This window comes from Capricornis sumatraensis, chromosome 23 (assembly GCF_032405125.1).
Source record: "Capricornis sumatraensis isolate serow.1 chromosome 23, serow.2, whole genome shotgun sequence".
NCBI lineage: Eukaryota > Metazoa > Chordata > Mammalia > Artiodactyla > Bovidae > Capricornis > Capricornis sumatraensis.
This window is the reverse complement of record NC_091091.1, coordinates 21756754-21778175: the sequence shown is the minus strand read 5'-3', so window position 1 is coordinate 21778175 and position 21422 is coordinate 21756754. Positions and strand designations below refer to the sequence as shown.

Here is a 21422-nt window from a genome sequence, read left to right as displayed (position 1 = left end):
TAACTCAGGAGGGTTCTTCCAGTTCCTAAGTTCCACAGGCTAGGTCAGGCATTATAGTAGGCAGGACCAGGAGAAGGAACGCCCATTCTCTTCGAAGTCCTGGGAAGATCAGTAGCTCAGAGTCTCAGAGCGCTGTCAGGCCTCAGCGTGGTGGGCCGACGATGCCGACAGCAGAGAAACTGTGGAAACAGTTTGGAAAGTGGCGAGCTCCGGAGAGAATGCAGCAGCTCTCTCCCTCGGGATCCCTGGCCTTGGTAGTGTGGGGTCCCTATTCCCTAGATTCCTCACTACTGGGGTCTCTAAAAAAAGCCAAGGACCAATGGGGAAACGAGAGAGGGGAGAGGAGTCGCTTAGGGTTTTCTGCCGGGTTCGTGCGCCGCGCCCCCGCGTGGCCGGTCCGCGCGGCTGCAGAAGTACTTTGTGACTCGCCGGCGGCACTGCTCGCAGCGGACCGCGCAGCACCAGTGAAACTTGCAGTTGCAGCTGGACACGGTCTCGGCGCGGCGCTCCTCTACCGCCAGCCCGCAGTCCCCGCAGAGTCGGCGGCAGCTGCGGCGCTCCCAGCGGCCCAGGGCCCGGCCGCGCCGCAGGCACTCTCTGCCTTCGGTGCCCAGCAGCCCTAGCGTCTTGTTCTCCAGGCAGTAGTCCGGGGAGTCCTCCAGGTGCACCAGCTCCCGCGTGGAGATGGAGCGAAAGGTGTCAGCGATGGCGCCGCGGCCCGCCGCGCTGTTGCCTGCACCCTGCAGCAGGTCCACCTTGAGAGCTGCGTGGTACTTCTCTTTCAGGTGCGCGCCCACCTCTCGGAACTCCGGCAGCTGCAGCCAGCAGGTCTGCGTGGTGCAGCTGCCAGACACCCCGTGGCACTTACACGTGCGTTTCATGGTGCCCTTCACCGCCTGGGGAGAGAGCTAGGAGTGAGCGGGCCAGGGACTGCGCCCCTGGGGAGTCTCGCCGTCTGGCGAGTTGCGAGGCTTCCTGCAAGTCTGCCTGGCCAGCCGGCTTGGTACCACGTTTGCCCAGTCAGATAAAAGACTTGACGGGCTGTCCACACCTAGGCCTGGTAGTGGATGGAGCCAGGTGCCTGATTCCAGGGACTGCAGGACTCACCTTGCGGCCGGCCTCGTTGTTGTGCAGGTTCATGGCTGCCCGAGCATCCTGTCCTGTCTCCAGGGCATCGACGAACTGCTTGGATATTGCCTCTCCAAAGCCCACGTTGTCGCTGCAGCCTCCCCACAGCCAGCCTTGGCCCCCTGGAAAACGTGGTGGGAAGAAAGGCCGTTGAGCAGGCTGCAGGGAGCTTCCTGGGCTGCTGGTTCTAAGTGGGTTAGGGGGATTGAGGAAGGATTCAGGAGGGGCGAGTGCACCCGCTCCAGAATAGTTTCACCCCAGATTTATTTTTGACACCTTTGTACTCCTAGCTTCAGCCCATCCCCTGCTCAGGACTCCATGACAGAAGTAGCTACCAGGGGAGGCAGGTGCCTGCTCCCCGGGCTATGTTCCTGGCCTTCCGGCAGAGTGTACATGTGCTCTGCCAGAGATTGACTTCCGGAAGGCACAAAATGGTGTGGAAAAGGTGAGGAAAGTGCAGACACTGACGGGGAGAGGGGCCAATTGAGATAATATGGAACAGCAGTTGGTAGTTGAGGTGGAGGGCAGAGGCTTGCAGAGGACAGTGGAGGTAAACAGGAAATGAGGTAGGGATGAGTGTAAGGTAAGGGAGTTAGAGAAGGTGAGGTTCGAGAGAAAAACACAAGACTGGCACTTCACAGGAACAGATCACCTTTAAGGAGGCGAGAAGGAGCAGCAGTCAGATTAGTGGGCTGCTGTGCTAAGTGGCAGCCCACGCCAGTACTCTTGCCTGGAAAATCCCATGGACAGAGGAGCCTGTTGGGCTGCAGTCCATGGGGTCACTAAGAGTCGGACATGACTGAAGTGACTTAGCAGTAGTGCTAAGTCAAGAAGAAAGTAGGTATATAGAGAAAACATATACATGCGGAGATACATTGTTTTGAGGGGGTCTGTTTTTTCTCATGATTATTTTTGACTAGTTAGCTTTCAACAACTGGGGCAAGGAATTCCTGAGACCAGCCAGAGACTGGGATCGGCTGGGAGCTGAACGTAATCAATCTTAATGTCCATTCCTTTCTTCTGGGAAGAAAGTGCTTTATTCTGTGTAGAACAGCGGGGAGGTCCTGGAAGGGAGTTTTAACTCCAGGCTATTTTGAGCCTTGTAGCTTTCCTTCATTAGGCAGTGTGGAAGGGCCCCCCTCCCATGGTTGAGACAGTAATAGGTTAGAATCTGAAGGGACTGTTCTTCTTTTATTGTTATTGTATTTAAATTAAGGGAACCACCCAGTGAGAGAAGGGCTCCCAGCTACCTATAGCCTTGTTTGTCACTGTAGCGCTTGGGCTCAAAGTGGTCCACCTTGATTTTCCTCAGATTTAGAAGACTACCACCCTTCTTCACTCCACCAAGTATCTGCCAAGCTTTTCGTTGCCTGAGTGAACTTCACTGGGCTGCCCTACCCACCCCCAAGGTCACTACTTACCCAGTTGCCCATTGCGGGAGTCATCACAGCCACAGTTGTCAAAATCCCCAAGGCTGCAGTTTCTAGTCAGAGTGTACATGACCCCGGCAGAACTGATGGCGTGCACAAATGCTGTCTCCCGATTAGCTGACAGGAACCAAAAACTGAGTCAGAGGGAGGAATTACAGCCCAAAGACATACCTTTAATACCATCACTGTACCCTCCTCACTCCGCTCTGTTCTGTTGGGTTGGCCAAAAAGTTAGTTCAGGCATTTCCACAGAGTCTTATGGAAAACCCCAACAAACTGTTTGGCCAACCAAATATCTTGCCACCTTTATAATGTACCTTACTCTCTTCCAGGATCTGCTCCAGTCCTGATCTCAGCTCAGCTCTTCTCTCCCATCTTTTCATGTTATACATTTTATGACTGAGTGGTTAGAGTATTGTTGATATGGGTGGCATTTAGGTGGGAAAGAAACCAAGAAAGAAATGGGGAAGAATCTGAGGGTCAGGGTGTAAAGAACCCATCCCCACTTTCTCTTGGAACATGGAAGTCTGAGAGGCTTCTGAGAGGCGCTAGCTAGTCCTCAATCATTTCCTGGCATGGCCACTTTTTAATCTTCTGTATGGGAATCTGGTCTCCAAGTCAATTCCCACTTGCCTTGTACCTCTCTACTGAGCCTGCTAAAGGAAGGGGCTAAGAGGAATGAAAATATATGACCTCTACTTACCTACCTATTTATATTTTGAGGAAGCTAGGAGGCTGCAGATGGTATAGGATTGGGGATGAGGCAAGGGCCATTTGTTGAGTAGAGAGGGTGTCAGTTAAGAAAAAGAGGAGCTGGAGCAAAAAACAGAAGATACTAGAGAGGGAGATGACCTGAGACCAGAGACCAACAAAGGGAAAGAGGAGGCTTGGTTCTGTCCCTGGAGAGTGGGGCTCTGACCTGTGGCCAAGGGGTCCAGGGACCTGTGGCTGAAGCTTTCCTTACCACTGCGAAGGCCACCATGGCTGGACAGCTGCAGGGCTCTCTCAGGGCAGTTCCAGCGGTCCCAAGCAAACTGGTATTTGCATTCTTCAATTCCACTCTGGGCACCAGCTGCCACGCTGCTGGAGTAGATCAGGTAAGCCTGCAGGGACACAGGGGTCAAATTTCAGACTCATAGCAGCTGAACTTGGTAGGCATTTGCCTTAAAGTGGCCAAGCACGTCTTTTCCTGCCCACTTTCCCACTCCTCCAAATTAATGACAGAGTAAGCACTTTCAATATGCTGTCTCATGTAACATCACGAATAACCTTGTGAAATTGGTACGCCCCTGGTGGCTCAGAGGTTAAAGCATCTGCCTGCAATGCAGGAGACCTGGGTTCGATCCCTGGGTCAGGAATATCCCCTGGAGAAGGAAATGGCAACCCACTCCAGTATTCTTGCCTGGAGAATCCCATGGACGGAGGAGCCTGGTAGGCTACAGTCCACGGGGTCGCAAAGAGTCGGACACGACTGAGTGACTTCACTTTCACTTTATAGAACAGAAACTTAAGGCTCAGAGAGGTGATGTAAAACACTTTGCTCAAGGTCCCACCACTAGCAAATGGTGGAAGTAGGAATGAAACTGGTGTTTCATTAGACTCTAGATCTCACTCTATTCACTGTGCTCTGTCACTTCAAAATGAGACTCAATTACACGATTCATGAATTTTCAACTGTTTTCATCCTATGAAGAGAACATTTTGTAGCTGGAAATATTCTTAGAGATCATGTAGTAGAATGCCAGCATTTTAAAGATGGAGAACAGCTTGCCCGCCCTGTGCTAACTATATGGCTAACTATAGCCTGACACTACGAAAGAAAACTTTCATTCTGGTCATAAATTCAGAGTCAGTATTCCTGAGTTCTTGTCCTGGCTCTGACATTAGTTTGCTGTGTGATTTGGGGTGTATCCCTTTCCGTGCCACAGTTTTTCTGCCTAAAAGATTCACAGTATAATAAAAGATGTGGATATAATGACAAGAAATTGACATGTATAGTCTTCAGTCAAGAAGCTAAGTGAAGTCCAAATAAATCAAAGGAATTTTTTTCTTACCTTTGGACCAGTCATCAGGAAATTGTTCACTGACCTAGAAGAGAGAAAAACCACAGAGCATAATAGAGATACACCGATTCATTTCTGATGCCAAGAGTTTTAAGAATTACTTCAGCAAATATATAGGCATACCTCAGCGACATTCCTGCTTTGGTTTCAGACCACTGCAATAAAGCAAATATTGCAATAAAGCTAATCACATGAATTTTTTGGTTTCCCAGTACATATAAAAGCTATATCCACACTATACTGTTGTCTATTAAGTATACAATAGCATTGTCTTAAAAAAATACAATGTATGTACCCTAATTTTAAAATACTTTATTTTTTCATGGATTTTACAGCCTTGGCATTTATTTGTTTATTTTCGGCTGTGCTGGGTCTTCATTGCTGCATGCGGGCTTTCCCTAGTTGTGGGTGGAGTGTGGGCTTCTCGTTGCCACCGCTTCTCTTGTTGCAGAGCACAGGCTCTAAAGCGCTGACTTAGTAGTTACGGTGAACAGGCTTAGTTGCCCCATGGCATGTGGAATCTTCCAGAGCAGAGACTGAACACAAGTCCCCTGCAGGTGGATTCTTAACCACTGGCCCACCAGGGAAGTTCTAAAATAAAAAAAAAATAGCTTATTGTTAAAAAGTGCTACCCATCACCTGAGGCTTCCTGAGTCAAAATCTTTTTGCTGGTAAAGGGTCTTGCATTGATGTTGATGTCTGCTGACTGATCGGGGTGGTGGTTGCTGAAGGCTGGAGTAGATATGGCAATTTCTTAAAATAAGACAGTAAATTTCGCCATATCGATTCGGTCTTTTTTCATGAATGATTCCTCTGTAGTATGCAGTGCTGTTTGATAGTATTTTAGGGTAGAACTTCTTTCAAAATTGGAGTCAATCCTCTCAAATAGTGCCACTGCTTTATCAACTAAGTTTATGTAATGTTCTAAGTCCTTTGTTGTCATTTCGACAGTCTTTACAGCCTCTTCACCATGGGTAGAGTTCATCTCAAGAAAACTGTTTTCTTTGCTTATCCATAAGAAGCAACTTCTCACTCATTCAAGTTTTATCATGAAATTGCAACAATTCAGTCACATCTTCAGACTCTGCTTCTAATTCCAGTTCTCTTTCCACCTGCAGTTATTTCCTCCACTGAAATCTTGAACTTCACAAAGTCATCCATGAGGATTGAAATCAACTTATTCCAAACCCCTGTTAAACTTGATGTTTTGACATCTTCCCATGCATCCTGAATGTTCTTAGTTATCTAGAACGGTGCAGCCTTTTCAGAAGGCTCTCAATTAACTTTGTACAGAGGACTTATTCATGGCAGTTATAGCCTTATAAAATGTATTTCTTAAATAATAAGACTTGAAAGTAAAAATTATTCCTTGATTCATGGGCTGCAGAATGAATGTTGTGTTAGCAGGTATGAAAAATAGCATTAATCTCACTGTACATCTCCATCAGAGTTCTCAGGTATATTGTCAGTGAGCAGTCATATTTTGAACCGAATCTTTTTTTTCTGAGCAGTAGTTCTCAACATTGGGCTTAAAATATTCAGTAAACCATGTTGTAAACAGATGTGCTGTAATCCAGGCTTTGTTGTTCCATTTATAGAGCAGAATTAGCATAATTCTCAAGGGCCCTGGAATTTTCAAAAGAGTAAATGAACATTGATTTCAGTCTATATCACGAGCTGCCTTAGTCCCTAACAAGAGTCAGCCTGTCTTTTGAAGTTCTGAAACTGGACATTGACTTTTCCTCTCTAGCTATGAAAGTCCTAGATGGCATCTTCTTTCAGTAGAAGGCTGTTTTTTTCTCCACTGAAAATCTGTTGTTTAATTTAGCTTCCTTCATTAATTATTTTGACTAGATCTGGAATCTGGATAATTTGCTGCAGATTTACATCAGCATTTGCTGTCTGCCCTTGCATTTTTATATTATGGAGATGGATTCTTTTCCATAAGCCTCATGAACCAATCTCTGATAGCTTTAAACTTCTCTTTTGCATCTTCCTCACCTCTCTCGGAGAAGGCGATGGCACCCCACTCCAGTACTCTTGCCTGGAAAACCCCATGGGTGGAGGAGCCTGGTGGGCTGTAGTCCATGGGGTCTCTAAGAGTCGGACACGACTGAGCGACTTCGCTTTGACTTTTCACTTTCATGCATTGGAGAAGGAAATGGCAACCCACTCCAGTGTTCTTGCCTGGAGAATCCCAGGGACGGGGGAGCCTGGTGGGCTGCCATCTATGGTGTCGCACAGAGTTGGACACGACTGAAGCGACTTAGCAGTAGCAGCACCTCTCTCAGGCTTTACAGAAAAAGAGTTAGGTCCTTGCTTCGGGTTAGGCTTTAGCTTAAAGGAATGTTGTGGCTGGTTTGGTCTTCTATCCAGACCACTAATACTAATACTGTCTCCATATAGACTGTTTAATTTATCACTCTTTTTTTTTTTTTTGGCTGTGTTGGGTCCTCACTGCTGTGCAGGCTTTTCTCTAGTTGCAGAGAGCGGGGGCCATTCTCTTGTTGCTGGGCGCAGGCTTCTCATTGCTGTGGCTTCTCCTGCTGTGGAGCACAGTCTCTAAGGTGCGTGTGGACTTCAGTAGTTGCAACACATGAGCTCAGTACTTGTGGCTTCCAGGTTCTAGAGCACAGGCTCAGTAGTTGTGGCGCACAGGCTTAGTTGCTACATGGCATGTGGGGTCTTCCTGGGTCAGTGATCGAACCTGTGTCTCCTGCATTGATTGGCAGGCAGATTCTTCACCACTGAGCCACCGAGGAAGCCCCTCACTTATCATTCTTGTGTTCGCTGGAGCAGCACTTTAAATTTCCTTAAGAACCTTTCCTTTGCATTCACAATGTTTGGGAAAGAAGCCTAACTTCCTCACTAAACTTAATAATTTATAGCTTTTGATTTAAAGTGAGTGATTCTTGTTTTTATTGGAACACTTAGAGATCATTGTGGTATTTTCAACTGGCCTAATGCCAGTATTGTTGTGTCAGGGAATAGGGACGCCCGAGGAAGGGGAGAGATGAAAAGGGCTGGTGGGTGGATCAGTCAGAACCCACCCATTTATTGATTAAGTTTGCAGTCTTATATGTCCTTTTAGGGAGTCTGACATAGAATATGGATTATAGAAGGCATAGTGAGTGTGTAATGTGAGGAGAGCCAAAGAGGAAGGAATTTAAGTGTATATGTGTGCCACCTAGGGACAGTAATATGATTAAAGGAAAGATGCTAACAGACAGTGGAAGATGGAGACGGCTCTACAGAATGCGGTTCAAGCAGCATGCTACTACTACATGGAGCTGTACGCTTCCCATTCCCTTTACATACAGTTGCTGATGACATGACCCAGGCTGGTGTCAAAGGGCTTGTGTCTTTCTGGACCCTCTCAGCTCTTCTCAGACCTTTTGTTTAACTCCAGACTTGCATAAATACATATAATATATAAAACTCAGTTGTGTGTGACTCTTTGTGACCTCATGGACTACAACCTAACAGGCTCCTCTGTCCATGGAATTCTCCAGGCAAGAAACCTGGAATGGGTTGCCATTCTCTTCTTTAGCCGATCCAGGGATCGAACCTGGGTCTCCCACGTGGCAGGCAGATTCTTTACCAACAACTGAGCCACCAGGGAAGCAATATATATATAAAGGAACTAGGGTTCGAGGCATAATTTATTTATTTATGTTTTGGCCATGCTGTATGTCTTACAGGACCTCACTTCCCTGACCAGGGACTGGACCTGGGACCCCTGCAGTGGAATCTCAGAGAGCTAACCACTGGACCACAGGAATTCCCCCAACTATATTCTTGACATCACTTCAGGCTTTAATAGGCAGCTCAAACTTAACATGACCAAACAGTTTTGATCTTTGCTGTCACCATTTCAAACCTGTTCCTCCCACTGTCTTCCTCATCTAAAGAAAGGACAGTTCTTTCTTCCAGCTGCTGGGTGTCATCTTTAACTCCTTCCTTTCTCTCACACCCTGTGTTCAGTCTGTCATCAACTCCTGCCAGCTCCAGTTCAAAATATATCCAGACTCTAACCAGCTCCCAGCACCTTCACTGCTGTCACCCTGGTCCAAGCTGTCATTATCTCTTGCCTGGACTGTTGTTATAACCTGCTAACTGAACCCCTTGGTTCTACCCTTATTCTTCCCATAATCTATGCTCAAAATGATTGATCCCTTTCAAAAGTGATCCATTTAAAATATAAGTCAAATTTTTGCCACTCTGCTCAAAATCCTCTAGTGTTTTATTTTGATTCTTAAATCTCACATAGAACGATAGCCAAATTCGTATTGTGGTTTATGAGATTCTATGCAATCTGGTACCCAGTTATGCCTCTGGTCTAATCTCCTGCTACTCTCCCCTCACTTAATCTGCTCCAGCCAGACTGGTCCTTTTGTTCTTCCAGCACACCAGGTACTCTCCAGCCTCTGGGCTATTGCATGGGCTATCTTTTCTGTCTGGAATGGTTTTCCCATATAACCATATAGCTTGTTCCTTCACTTGCACTGGCCTTTAAATCAAACGAGTCATTTTCCCTGAAGCTTTCCTGGATCATCTGTTTAAAAATTGCAACTTCTTCCACCCCCTCTCTCTGCTCCATTTTTCTCCAGGACACTTTTCATCATCTAAATGCCATGTTTTACATCTTTATTTGTATATTCTCCGTTCACTAGATTGTAAGCTTCATTAGGCAAGGGTTTCTTTTCTTCCCCCTTGTTTTTTTTCTTTTGGTCTGTTTTGTTCACCAGATATTATCAATGCCTTGAACAGTGCCTGAGGATAGTAACCATTTAATAAATATCTGTTGAATGAAAGAACAAAGGAACTCACATTTAGGGGTGGGAGCAGGAAGAAGTATCATCTGAGGAAACTCAGAAGGAACAGCAATCTAGAGAGATGGGGAAAGGAGAGAATCCTTGATTCATGCGCAAGGTCTTACCACCATGAATATGCAATATCTCCCAAATCTTTACCTCCAACCCTGACTTCCATCTTGAGATCCAGAGCTACGTTTTCAAACAAATGCTAGACTTCTCTACTGGGAATGCTTCAAATTGTGATGGCAATGTTTATGTTTATTTTTTAAATTTTTACCATTTAATATGAAAAGCACACCTTCCAAATAACTTCAATTTAAATATTAACATTGAGAATATCATATGAAGACTCATGGGATGGATTAAAACTTGAGTTTTTTTCTTACAGGGGGAAACACACAGCTACTAGCAAGCACTCTCAAAACAGTATATTCTTCATAGGTTGGGGTGGGATAGGCAGTTGGTGCAAGGGACAAGAGAATAATAGATTATCTGTGAAAAAGTCCTCCTGGAGATTATAATTAGCCTGCCTCCCCATTCTCATGCTGGTAAAAAGTTGCTATTATATTAAGAGAAAATCTCTAAGTACTTTTTTTTAGAAGTTAAAAAAATTTTGCAAAGTGTTCTTGAAATCAGCAAAGTGAACATAAGAAAAATAGGGAGATATAATAAAAAAGATAAGAGCAAAAGTTAAAGAATTAGAAGCCAGAAAAACGGTAGTTTTATAGGGCTGTCTTTAAAAGATAATAAGATAGCAAATCTCTAGCTAGAGCCATCAAAAAAAGAGAAACACAAATACATACAATTAAGTTGGTGTGCGCAAAGAAAATACTATAAAAAATTTGAATATATCCTATTTTCTTTAAAATTTTTTTAAAGTACAGATGATTCTCTAGGAAACTATTACTAAATTAGCCTTATTATGAGGCAGAAAGCCTGAGAGAGGAAGTTCTAGAGCCAGAGGGTCAGTGTCTCAGCTCTGCTACTTATTAGCTACGTGACCCTGGGAAAGAGACTAGTCTGTGCTCAGTTAACCTCAACTATAACTAATAGGGTTATGATGCGGCAACTTCAGAGGCTATTGAGAGGGTCAGATGAGATAATGCTTATATAGGACATATGACAAATTGGGGGAAATGTTTACAATATATGACACATGAAGAGCTCTTACATATTTAAAAGAACAAACAACATTTAAAAAAAAAAAAAAGGACATGAACGACATAAATCCCAAAAGAAACAGAAATAGCCAGTAAACAGTGGAGGACAGAATGTTTAAAAGTTAACTCATCTTCCCTGCCAACTAGCCACTTCTGACTTCACTGTTCCCCACCCCTGCCCAGTCTCTCTCAATCCATTCTCGGAATCCAACCAGTTATTAAAACCCAGGTGTATCTTGCCTTTGTAATATGTTTCACATACAAGCTCCCTCTTTTCTTTCTCATTGTCTCAGTGACTCACTGTTGCAGCCTGAGTTGTGGCCCCCGACCTAAACCACTACAGAGCTCTAGTGATTAACCTCTCTATTTCACAGTTTTCATCCAGTTCCTGTCAGGTACAGTCTGAGCTAGATCAATCTTCCAAAAGCCTGATTCCAATGTCATCCTACTCAAGAATCTTTTGTAGTTCTCCAACTCTGGCCACTTAAGGCCCTCCATTATCTGACCCTACATCCCTTTCCAGCCTCATTTCCCATTAAACACCCCTACTTGTCTAGTCCTCTAGTCAGGCCTCTGCTGTGCTTAGTTGCTCAGTTCTGTCCGACTCTTTGTGACCCATGGACTGCAGCCCACCATGTTCCTCTGTCCATGGGATTCTCCAGGCTGTTGCCATGCCCTCCTCCAGAGGATCTTCCCAACCCAGGGATCAAACCCAAGTCTCCTGCATTGCAGGCAGATTCTTTACTGTCTGAGCCACCAGGAATCCCCTAGTCAGGCCTAACCAGTTGCTATTCTTGGAAATCCATGCATTCATGCCTCTATGCCTTTGATTATGCTGTTCCATTAATCTTACCTATTCTTAGTATTGTCAGCCAATAGTGCTGGGACAACTGAATAGCCACATACAAAAGAATGAGGTTGGATCTCTACCTCATAGCACATAAAAATTAACTAAAAATGAATTACAGACCTAAGCGTGAGAGCTAAAACTACAAAAATGAAACTCATAGATGAAAACACAGTTTTAATTTTTCATGACCTGGAATCAGGCAGTGGTTTCTTAGATATACCAAAAGCACATGTCATCAAAGAAAACATAAATAAATTAGACTTAATCAAAATTAAAATTTTTTATGCTTCAAAAGACACCATCAAGAAAGTAAAAAGACACCCCATAGAATGGAAGAAAATGTCTTCAAGTCATATATCTAGTTAGACTCTACCCAGAACATATAAAGAGCACGTCAACTAAAGAGTGTAAAGGCAAATAGCTCAATCTGAAAATGAGCAAAGGACCTACTGTATGGCACAAGGGACTCTACTCAATGCTCTGTGGTGACCTAAATGGGAAGGAAATCCAAAAAAAAAGGAGTTATATGTATACACATAGCTGATTCGCTTTGCTCTACACTGGAAACTAACACAACATTGTAAAGCAAGTATACTCTGATAAAAATTAATTGAAAGAAAAATAAAATGGGCAGAGGATCTGAATAAAGATTTCTCCAAAGAAGGTGAACAAATGGCCACTAACTACATGATAAGATGCCAGACATCATTGCACACGTCCTAAGGCACTTCAGTCGTGTCTGACTCTTTGTGACCTTATGAACTATAGTCTGTTCATGGGATTCTCCAGGCAACAATACTGAAGTGGATGCCATGCCCTCCTCCAGGGGATCTTCCCAACCCAGGGATCGAACCCACATCTTCTGTGGCTCTTGCACTGCAGGCAGATTCTTTGCTACTGAGCCACCAGGGAAGCCACGTTGTTAGTTATAAAAATACAAATAAAAAACACAACAAGAATTCACACGCACTAAACTAAAAAAACTATAACAAGTATTGTCAAGGGTGTGGACAAATTAAAACATACATTTAATGTATGAAATTTAATTTCATACATTGCCGGTGGGATTACAAAATAGTGTAACTACTTTGGAGAATAGTCTGGCAATTCGTCAAAAGGTTAAACATAGAGTAACTATATGACCCTGCAATTCCACTCCTAGGCATTTACTCAAGAGAATTAAAAGCATGTGTCCAACAAAAACTTGTAATACATGAGTGTTCATAGCAGCATTATTCATGATGGCCCAAAAGTGAAAACAACCCAAATGTCTATCAAGTGATGAATGGATGAATAAACTGTGGTCTGTTCATACAATGGAATATTATTTTGCCATAAAAAGGAATGGAGTACTAATGCTACATGAATGAACCTTGAAAATATCATTCTAAATGAAAGCCAGACACAAAAGGCCATACATTTTATGATTCTTTTTATGCATATGTCCAGAACAAGCAATTCCATAGAAACTGAAAGTAGATTAGTAGTTGCCAAGGACTAAGGAATGTGAAGTCAGGTGGCCCTTAGAAAGCATCACTATGAACAAAGCTAGTGGAGGTGATGGAATTCCAGTTGAGCTGCTTCAAATCCTGAAATATGATGCTGTGAAAGTGCTGCACTTGATATGCCAGCAAGTTTGGAAAACTCAGCAGTGGCCACAGGACTGGAAAATGTCAGTTTTCATTCCAATTCCCAAGAAAGGCAATGCCGAAGAATGCTCAAACTACCGCACAATTGCACTCATCTCACACGCTAGTAAAGTAATGCTCAAAATTCTCCAAGCCAGGCTTCAGCAATACATGAACTGTGAACTTCCTGATGTTCAAGCTGGTTTTAGAAAAGGCACAGGAACCAGAGATCAAATTGCCAACATCCGCTGGATCATCGAAAAAACAAGAGACTTCCAGAAAAACATCTATTTCTGCTTTATTGACTATGCCAAAGCCTTTGACTGTGTGGATCACAATAAACTGTGGAAAATTCTTCAAGAGATGGGAATACCAGACCACCTAACCTGCCTCTTGAGAAATCTGTATGCAGGTCAGGAAGCACCAGTTAGAACTGGACATGGAACAACAGACTGGTTCCAAATAGGAAAAGGAGTATGTCAAGGCTGTATATTGTCACCCTGCTTATTTAACTTATATGCAGAGTACATCATGAGAAACGCTGGACTGGAAGAAGCACAAGCTGGAATCAAGATTGCCAGGAGAAATATCAATAACCTCAGATATGCAGATGATACCACCCTTGTGGCACAAAGTGAAGAAGAACTAAAGAGCCTCTTGATGAAAGTGAAAGAGGAGAGTGAAAAAGTTGGCTTAAAGCTCAACATTCAGAATATGAAGATCATGGCATCCGGTCCCATCCCTTCATGGGAAACAAATGGGGAAACAGTGGAAACAGTGACAGACTTTATGTTTTTTTCTTGGGGGGGGGGCTCCAAAATCACTGCAGATGGTGACTGCAGCCATGAAATTAAAAGACTCTTACTCCTTGGAAGAAAAGTGATGACCAACCTAGATAGCATATTCAAAAGCAGAGACATTACTTTGCCGACTAAGGTTGGTCTAGTCAAGGCTATGGTTTTTCCTGTGGTCATGTATGGATGTGAGAGTTGGACTGTAAAGAAGGCTGAGCGCCAAAGAATTGATGCTTTTGAACTGTGGTGTTGGAGAAGACTCTTGAGAGTCCCTTGGACACCAAGGAGATCCAACCAATCCATCCTAAAGGAAATCAGTCCTGAATATTCATTGGAAGGACTGATGCTGAAGCTGAAGCTCCAATACTTTGGCCACCTGATGCAAAGAATTGTCTCATTTGAAAAGACCCCGATGCTGGGAAAGATTGAAGGCGGGAGGAAAAGGGGCCGACAGAGGATGAGATGATTGGATGGCATCACTGACTCGATGGACATGAGTTTGAGTAAACTCCAGGGGTTGGTGATGGACAGAGAGGCCTGGCGTGCTGCAGTCCATGGGATGGCAAAAAGTCAGACACGACTGAACAACTGAACTGAACTTAACTGAATATTTTTAAAATGTTACTTATTCTTAAATTAGGATCTAACTCAAAACCCACAACCAGTTTCTTGAAGACTCACAGCAACTTTTTTCTGCCTCATATAAAGGTTTTTTTTTAATTCCCTTATACTCAACTTGAAGTAGAGGCCGGCTTAGTTATCATTGTATCCCCTCCAGCTCCTAATATAGTACCTTGAACATAGCAAGTACCCGATAAAAATAAATTAAGATTTTACAAAAATAATGAGAGGATCATCAGAATCAACAGAAAATTCTAGGATAAAAAGGACTGAAAAAAGATTTGGGGGGATATGAGAAAGAAGTTTGTGGCAAGCCTGTGCTCCCACTAATTTTCCAGCATGGTGAGCAGATGAGCGTGGTACATTAGCAGATCATTCCACAAGAGCATCAATGAACACTGAGCATATGTACACAGAGGTTGATGTTATAATCAAAACTTTTAGCAACGTTAATCTGACACACTTAATGTTATGTATAATTGTTATTGTGCTTCATAGCAATTAGGCATAAGTAGCAAGCAATTTACATAAATAACTATAGTTAGTTTTGCTTTTACGCTGCCAAATAAAAATTTTGCAGTTGTTTCCTCTCCTTTGGTTAGTCCTCCAGTATATATACTGCCTGCCTGCCTGCCAAGTCGCTTCAATTGTGTCCAACTCTGTGCAACCCCATCCCTGGGATTCTCCAGGCAAGAACACTGGAGTGGGTTGCCATTTCGTTCTCCAATGCAGAAAAGTGAAAGTGAAGTCGCTCAGTCGTATCCGACTCTTCGCGACCCCATGGACTGCAGCCCACCAGGCTCCTCCGTCCATTGGATTTTCCAGGCAAGAGTACTGGAGTGGGGTGCCATTGCCTTCTCCGAGTATATATACTAATCCCATATAAAGTTTAATTTTTATCACACAAGTAATGAGAATTTATTAGATATATAAGGAACTCTTTTGGGTGCTCTACCTGTGTCATTGTTTTCAATTGTTTTATAACAACCCCATGGAATAGCTACTGCACAACTTATTGGGTGTTTATTCTGTGCACACAAAATATTCTTTTTAGTGCTTTACATGTTTTAAGCTCACATAATTATTACAACAATTATATGAGGTAGAAGCTAGTGTGTCTTCCATTTTACAGTCACAGAAAGAGAAACAGATTGTTAGTCAGTGTCCCACAGCTAGTTAAATGGGAAAGACGGAGTTGGAACCTAGTTGGTCTGATTTCTGGAGCATGTACTCCCTTACTGCTGTGCTTTTCTGCAACTCATATTTCTCTTGCTCTTATTCCCACATGCTAACTGAGGACTCCCGATCCCCGAAAATTTCTTGGTATTTCTTGGAGGTTTTAGGGGTTTTTGCCCACAGTCATAAAGGGTTCAGTTAACTATCACCCTGTCTCTGCTGCTTTTCTATTATTCCATTGCTCTAACTATTTCTTTGGCTTCATGCCCACCAGGCACCCATATCTGCCAGGTTCTGCTTTATCTACCACCACATCCCCTGGATACATTTTGGAGCCGTGTTGCTACTCTCATTGGGCTCAACAGATGAAAAAGCAGGGACAAACAAATGTACCACACTAATGCAAGATATTAATAATTGGGAGAACTGTACAGGGGAGCAAGGGAGCAGATAGATGTGAATTCTGTACTCTCTGCTCTAATTTTCTGTAAACCTAAGATTTCTCCTTTTAAAAGTCTATTTTTTAAATGTCAGAGCATATATCTTTTAACCCCTTTTAGAGTTTTACTTTTCCACTTCGTATCAAAACTGCTGTTTGTGTACAAGTCTTACAGGGTTTCATGAAACTGTTCTTTTGTTTTTCCTTATAACCCCCTCCTGGTCACCCTCCCACCTCCTTCACTGGACTGAAACTGAGGGGCTTGCTAACAAATTCCAGTGACAAGATTTAAGAGCTGATCTTCTCAATTCCCTTCCTTTAGAGAGAATGCTCTCTTAGGAAGACTCCATAGTTACTCCTTTAGATAAACTTCTGGGGCCTGAGCCCTGCCAGTTTTCCTGACCTGCCTGCAATATGCTGAACCCAAGCAGTAATCCCAGCCTGGAGCCCCTTCATACGGTGGCCCTTTCAAAGGGTGCCATCTTTGCAAGGAAATGGGAATTTTTTAAAAAGTATTAGACTCTGTAGTGTTCTTTCAGTACTTTTCTTGGGATCAATGTTTAGGGATCTCGTGCAAATAGTGCTTTGCCCACCTAAGAGAAATGTGCTTAGTCTTGGCATCTGGCCATTATTGATTTACCCACCCTGGACCACTTCCACTCCTATAACAACCCTAAAGAATTTCTGATTTTAGGGAAGATTATTACCTTGGAAGCTAACAGTTTCCAGTGGCTCAAAAGCAAAGACATGGAGACTTGGATTTTAGCCAGGGAAGCAGGATGATTCCTCAATAAGACTCCAACTGAAGCTCCAGCCCTTCCCTTGTCTTCAGATGCCTGAAGACAGTGAATTTGATGAGAGCATCTCCTCACACCTGCCCCGGCTTCACTGTTAGTCCCAGTGGAAAATGGTGTAAGCCACAGCCACTCTGCACCAGTCCCCTTTAACTGTCACGTGGCCATAGTGCCTGACCTGGACAGGACTTGATTCTTCCCCAACCTCTTTTCTCCTCCTGTCTGTCTTGCTTTGGTGATCTTTTAGAGGTATTCCATTAGTCTAGGACAGTGAAGTGACTGTGGGGTATGTAAAATGGGTAAAGTCTGAATAAGCTTTATGGATATCATACTACAGTTGAAAGATGTTAATGCTGGGGGAGGCTAGGGAAAGCGGGCATAGAACTTCCCTGTACATTTCTTTGCAAGCTTCTGCAAATCTTTTATAATAATTATGCAAAAATCACAACATGTATATATATATAATCTGGAGTGCCAGAGATTTGGAGAATGGACTTCATTACAGGCTTTTAAAATCAATCCAGATATATTATCTGTAGAGTACATGAGAATCTTCTGGGGAGTTTATTAAATATGAAGGCCCGCAGCTCCAGAGACTCTTGTTGGGCAGTAGAGTGTTGATGGGAGAGTGGGTAGAATCTGTATTGCTGGTGATCCTGAGAGTCCACTTTGAAGCACTGGTCAGGGGGAGAACAGGGAGGTGCGGACAAGCATCCCATGCCTAGGTATAATTTGAGGGCCTGGGAGACTCAAATATTGCCTCCATCTGGAAAATGGCTGCTCCAACTGCAACAGTAACAAACAGGTGGACATTCTCTTTTTTGGTGACTGGATGGAGCACCTTCTGGACTGGGCGGTTCCCAAAGCTCTTGCTGGTCCCTGTCTTGAGGGGCTGAGTCTCTGACTGCACTGAGAATGAAAACCATGGATCTCCTTCCTTCCCTGCAGTTTTTTCTTGGTATCAGTGTTTTCCTGGAGATTTCAGCTGCCCTGTTTATGCCCACCTTCCCCATATCGAGAGTAAAATATTTATTTGAGGAGGGTGGGATATGCCCACAAGGATTCTGGATCTTTATCTAGGGGCCCCCTGTCCTCTAAGAAACATGCTAACTACTTTCACTCAGAGAAGTCTTTAATGCCAAAGCTAGTATTCTATATTCTCAGGCCACCTCCACATTCTTGTCATTAACCCTGAAGGGAGTCTGTGACTTACGTTTTGCTTTATGCTTTTTCCTACAAAAAGCTATTCCTTCTAAAGCTATTTCATTCTTATTCCAAGTTAATTTACCAACGGGACACATTTGAAAGAGCAATCAGATCTTTCCCCCTCTCACTCTCTCTCCATCATTCATTCTGAGATCTCTCAATGTTTCACTGGAAGTACTTCTGCTTTTACTTGCTCCCATCTGGGCTAACTGGCCACATTATGTCCTTTTGTCTTGTCTTCACTACCTTTTGCCACAATCCCTGTAATATAGACATTAACAAGTTCCTTCCCCTTCCTTTTAATGTGAGTTTAGGTCCTTGCTGTTTTCTCCATCACTAAATATCTTTTCAACCCTTGTTAAGCAACCATCCATAGATACAGATACGTTAGCAGTTCTGAGGCTGTGAATAACTGCTGAAGCAGAGCCCTGTGGACTTTTTTTTTTTTTTAATCATTTCCCCATTGCTTCTCTGCTCTGGGGAATTTCTAAACTTGCAGTACCTCAGTAGCTGTAATCTGCCCACAATCTAACCACAATTCAAAATTCTTTGATCTAGAGCATAAACACCCACAGCTTCCAACACTACACAGCTTTTTTCATAGGCTATCTGGCCTCCTGAATTGGCTATTCCAGGATCAGCCTGATCACCAGCGAAATTTTCCCAGGGAACTGGTACAGGACAGGAGGGAATTTGGATCAACCCAAATACAAATGCCACAGCTTCTCTTTTAGCTCTTGGAAAGCCTCCAAGTTTGTTTGTTTGTCTTTTCTTACCTAATATTTATTATCCATAGAGCCATACACTCAGATTTTCAAAGCCCTTCTTCACCTGATACTATTTGAAGAAATGTACTTTATTTTATCTGCTTAGGAAGTTCTAGGGTCTTCCCAGGTGGCACTAGCGGTAAAATACCCTCATGCCAATGCAGGAGACTTAGGAGATTTGGATTCAATACCAGGGTCAGGAAAATCCCCTGTAGGAGGGCATAGCATCCCACTCCAGTATTCTTGCCTGGAGAATCCCATGGACAGAGAAGCCTGGCAGGCTACAGTCCATGGGGTCGCAAACAGTTGGACAGGACTGAAGCAACTTAGCATTCATGCATGCAGACATAACTAATAGAGAATGGGAACCTGCAGTTTTGTAGAACTTCCTACGTGCATGTGTGCTCAGTTGCTCAGAAGTTCTAGAGCCTGCCAGAACTCAGGCGTGTCCGACTGTTTGTGACCCCATGAATTGCAGCACGCCAGGCCTCCCTGTCCATCACCAACTCCCGGAGTTCACTCAAACTCACGTCCATCGAGTCGGTGATGCCATCCAGCCATCTCATCCTCTGTCATCCCCTTCTCCTCCTGCCCCCAATCCCTCCCAGCATCAGAGTCTTTTCCAATGAGTCAACTGTTCGCATGAGGTGGCCAAAGTACTGGAGTTTCAGCTTTAGCATCATTCCTTCTAAAGAACACCCAGGGCAAATCTTCTTTAGAATGGACTGGCTGGATCTCCTTGCAGTCCAAGTGACTCTCAAGAGTCTTCTCCACCACCACAGTTCAAAAGTATCAATTCTTCAGTGCTCAGCTTTCTTCACAGTCCAACTCTAACATCCGTACATGACTACTGGAAAAACCATAGACTTGACTAGACGGACCTTTGTTGGCAAAGTAATATCTCTGCTTATTAATATGGTATCAATTGTGGGCAAACACTATCCAATTAGTTTTACTTATTTTTCCCTGTTTGTAGGCTTTCTCCAAACTAACGTAGCCCATGAGGAGGTCTGTAGCCCATCACCTCGTGCTCTGAGTGGTGTGGCAGCCCTCGTGAGGACACATGCCTGATTCTGTACAGCCCCACAGCACAGACCAGCGCAGGCCCAGGAAGGAGCACCCAGCATGCTACCTGCAGACTTACTCATCCCTTTGCGTGACCAGGATCTTGTTACTGCGCCAAGTTTGTGGGCTCGACTCACTCTCCCCTCAGTATGAGAGTCCCTCCCAGGAAAGAACTCAGTCTCATGCAGCAAGGCTAACAGGCCAGCCTTACTGATCGGCAAGTGTAACCAGATATATTGGAACTCCAGTGGTTGATATAGCTTCACTCTAAGTTAGGATTCCCTTTCCCCCTTCCACACACCTATTATTTTTTTTTTAACAAAGGTTCTAAACAGAATTTTCCAGGATTTGGTGTTTTCTTCTCAATGCCCACGACTTTCATCTCTATGCCCTCTGATCCCCTCCTTGGTTCACTCTCCCCACGAGTCCTTGAGTAACAGATTTGGCTTCTCTTTGCCATTTGAGGTCCACAGAGAGTCTCTGGGTCATGAAGCCCTAGTTGGCCCACTTCAGGAAGACAGTCTGATAATAATAACTTTGGGTGAAGCCCAGGGAAGAGGAGAAGTGGCGGTAAATGAATGTAGATACAGATCTTCAGCTGAAGCTGGTGATTTGGCACAGAGAGAGTATAGGGGAAAGGAGGAGAAAGGTTGAGGGGAGGGTCCAGACTAGCAGAGCTGCTGGCAGATGCCTCAGTGAAACAACTTTCTCTTAGAATGTATGTCTAATGGCCAGGTGTTTCACCCCATGGAATTCACAAAATCCACTGGGCCGGGGAAAACCCAAGGATAGCTCTTCCTGAGCAAATTTTATTGTGACTCTAGCCTCTGCAACATTGGACCTGCAGAGCACGCACAGATATGTACATACACACAATTATATACATAGAAAGCAAGCCTTACTGGTGACTGAAATAATATCTCATTGATCCAAACATTTTCACTTCGTTTGCTGATAGTACCTAAGGAGTTTTGAGCTAGAAACAATTCACTGTACAATTAGAGTTCAGTTTAAAATGCAGACTTTTCCAAGAGTAACCAGCATGACTAATTCTTATACATTGCAAAGTAGAAATAATTGAAATCAAGCTCTTTCCGATTTAGTCATTGGATGGGATTAGAAAGTAGAAGGCCCAAGATATTTAACGTCTTGAAGGGAAGAATAGGATTCAGGATTTCAAAGATAACCTTCCTCCAACTTAAAAGTTTGTCAGGAGGGAACAGAGGTGATATCAATGGAGAGATCTATTTCAGTGGAGAAATAGATCTATTTCAGAGGCCAGATTACAGCAAGTAAACAGTTGTGAAATGAAAGCAACTAGCATAGATTCACTGAAGGAGTGTGGATGTGAAAGGAAAGAAAGAAATGATTGCTGTGAAGATTAGAGCCAAGGGTTTTTTTTTCAAGATCTGTAGGAAAGGAAAAAGTAACAAATGTGTAGTTTTGGCCATATCCCCATTATCTCTTTCATGGTTTTAAACTCC

The 21422-nt window shown here is 43.8% G+C and overlaps 1 protein-coding gene across 1 annotated transcript in view; it reads right to left on the bottom strand.

Annotated features, from left to right (window-relative positions):
• Positions 1-350: 350 nt before the first annotated feature.
• The window catches only part of WNT8B (Wnt family member 8B), an 89370-nt gene continuing 68298 nt past the window's right edge, over positions 351-21422 (bottom strand). Inside the window, exons 2-7 of the mRNA XM_068961800.1 lie at positions 5422-5449; positions 4613-4647; positions 3523-3661; positions 2550-2675; positions 1108-1250; positions 351-896 (exon numbers count right to left, since the gene is read on the bottom strand). Coding sequence (XP_068817901.1) covers positions 351-896; positions 1108-1250; positions 2550-2675; positions 3523-3661; positions 4613-4647; positions 5422-5449 — 1017 coding nt within the window. The remainder of the gene's footprint in view (positions 897-1107; positions 1251-2549; positions 2676-3522; positions 3662-4612; positions 4648-5421; positions 5450-21422) is intronic.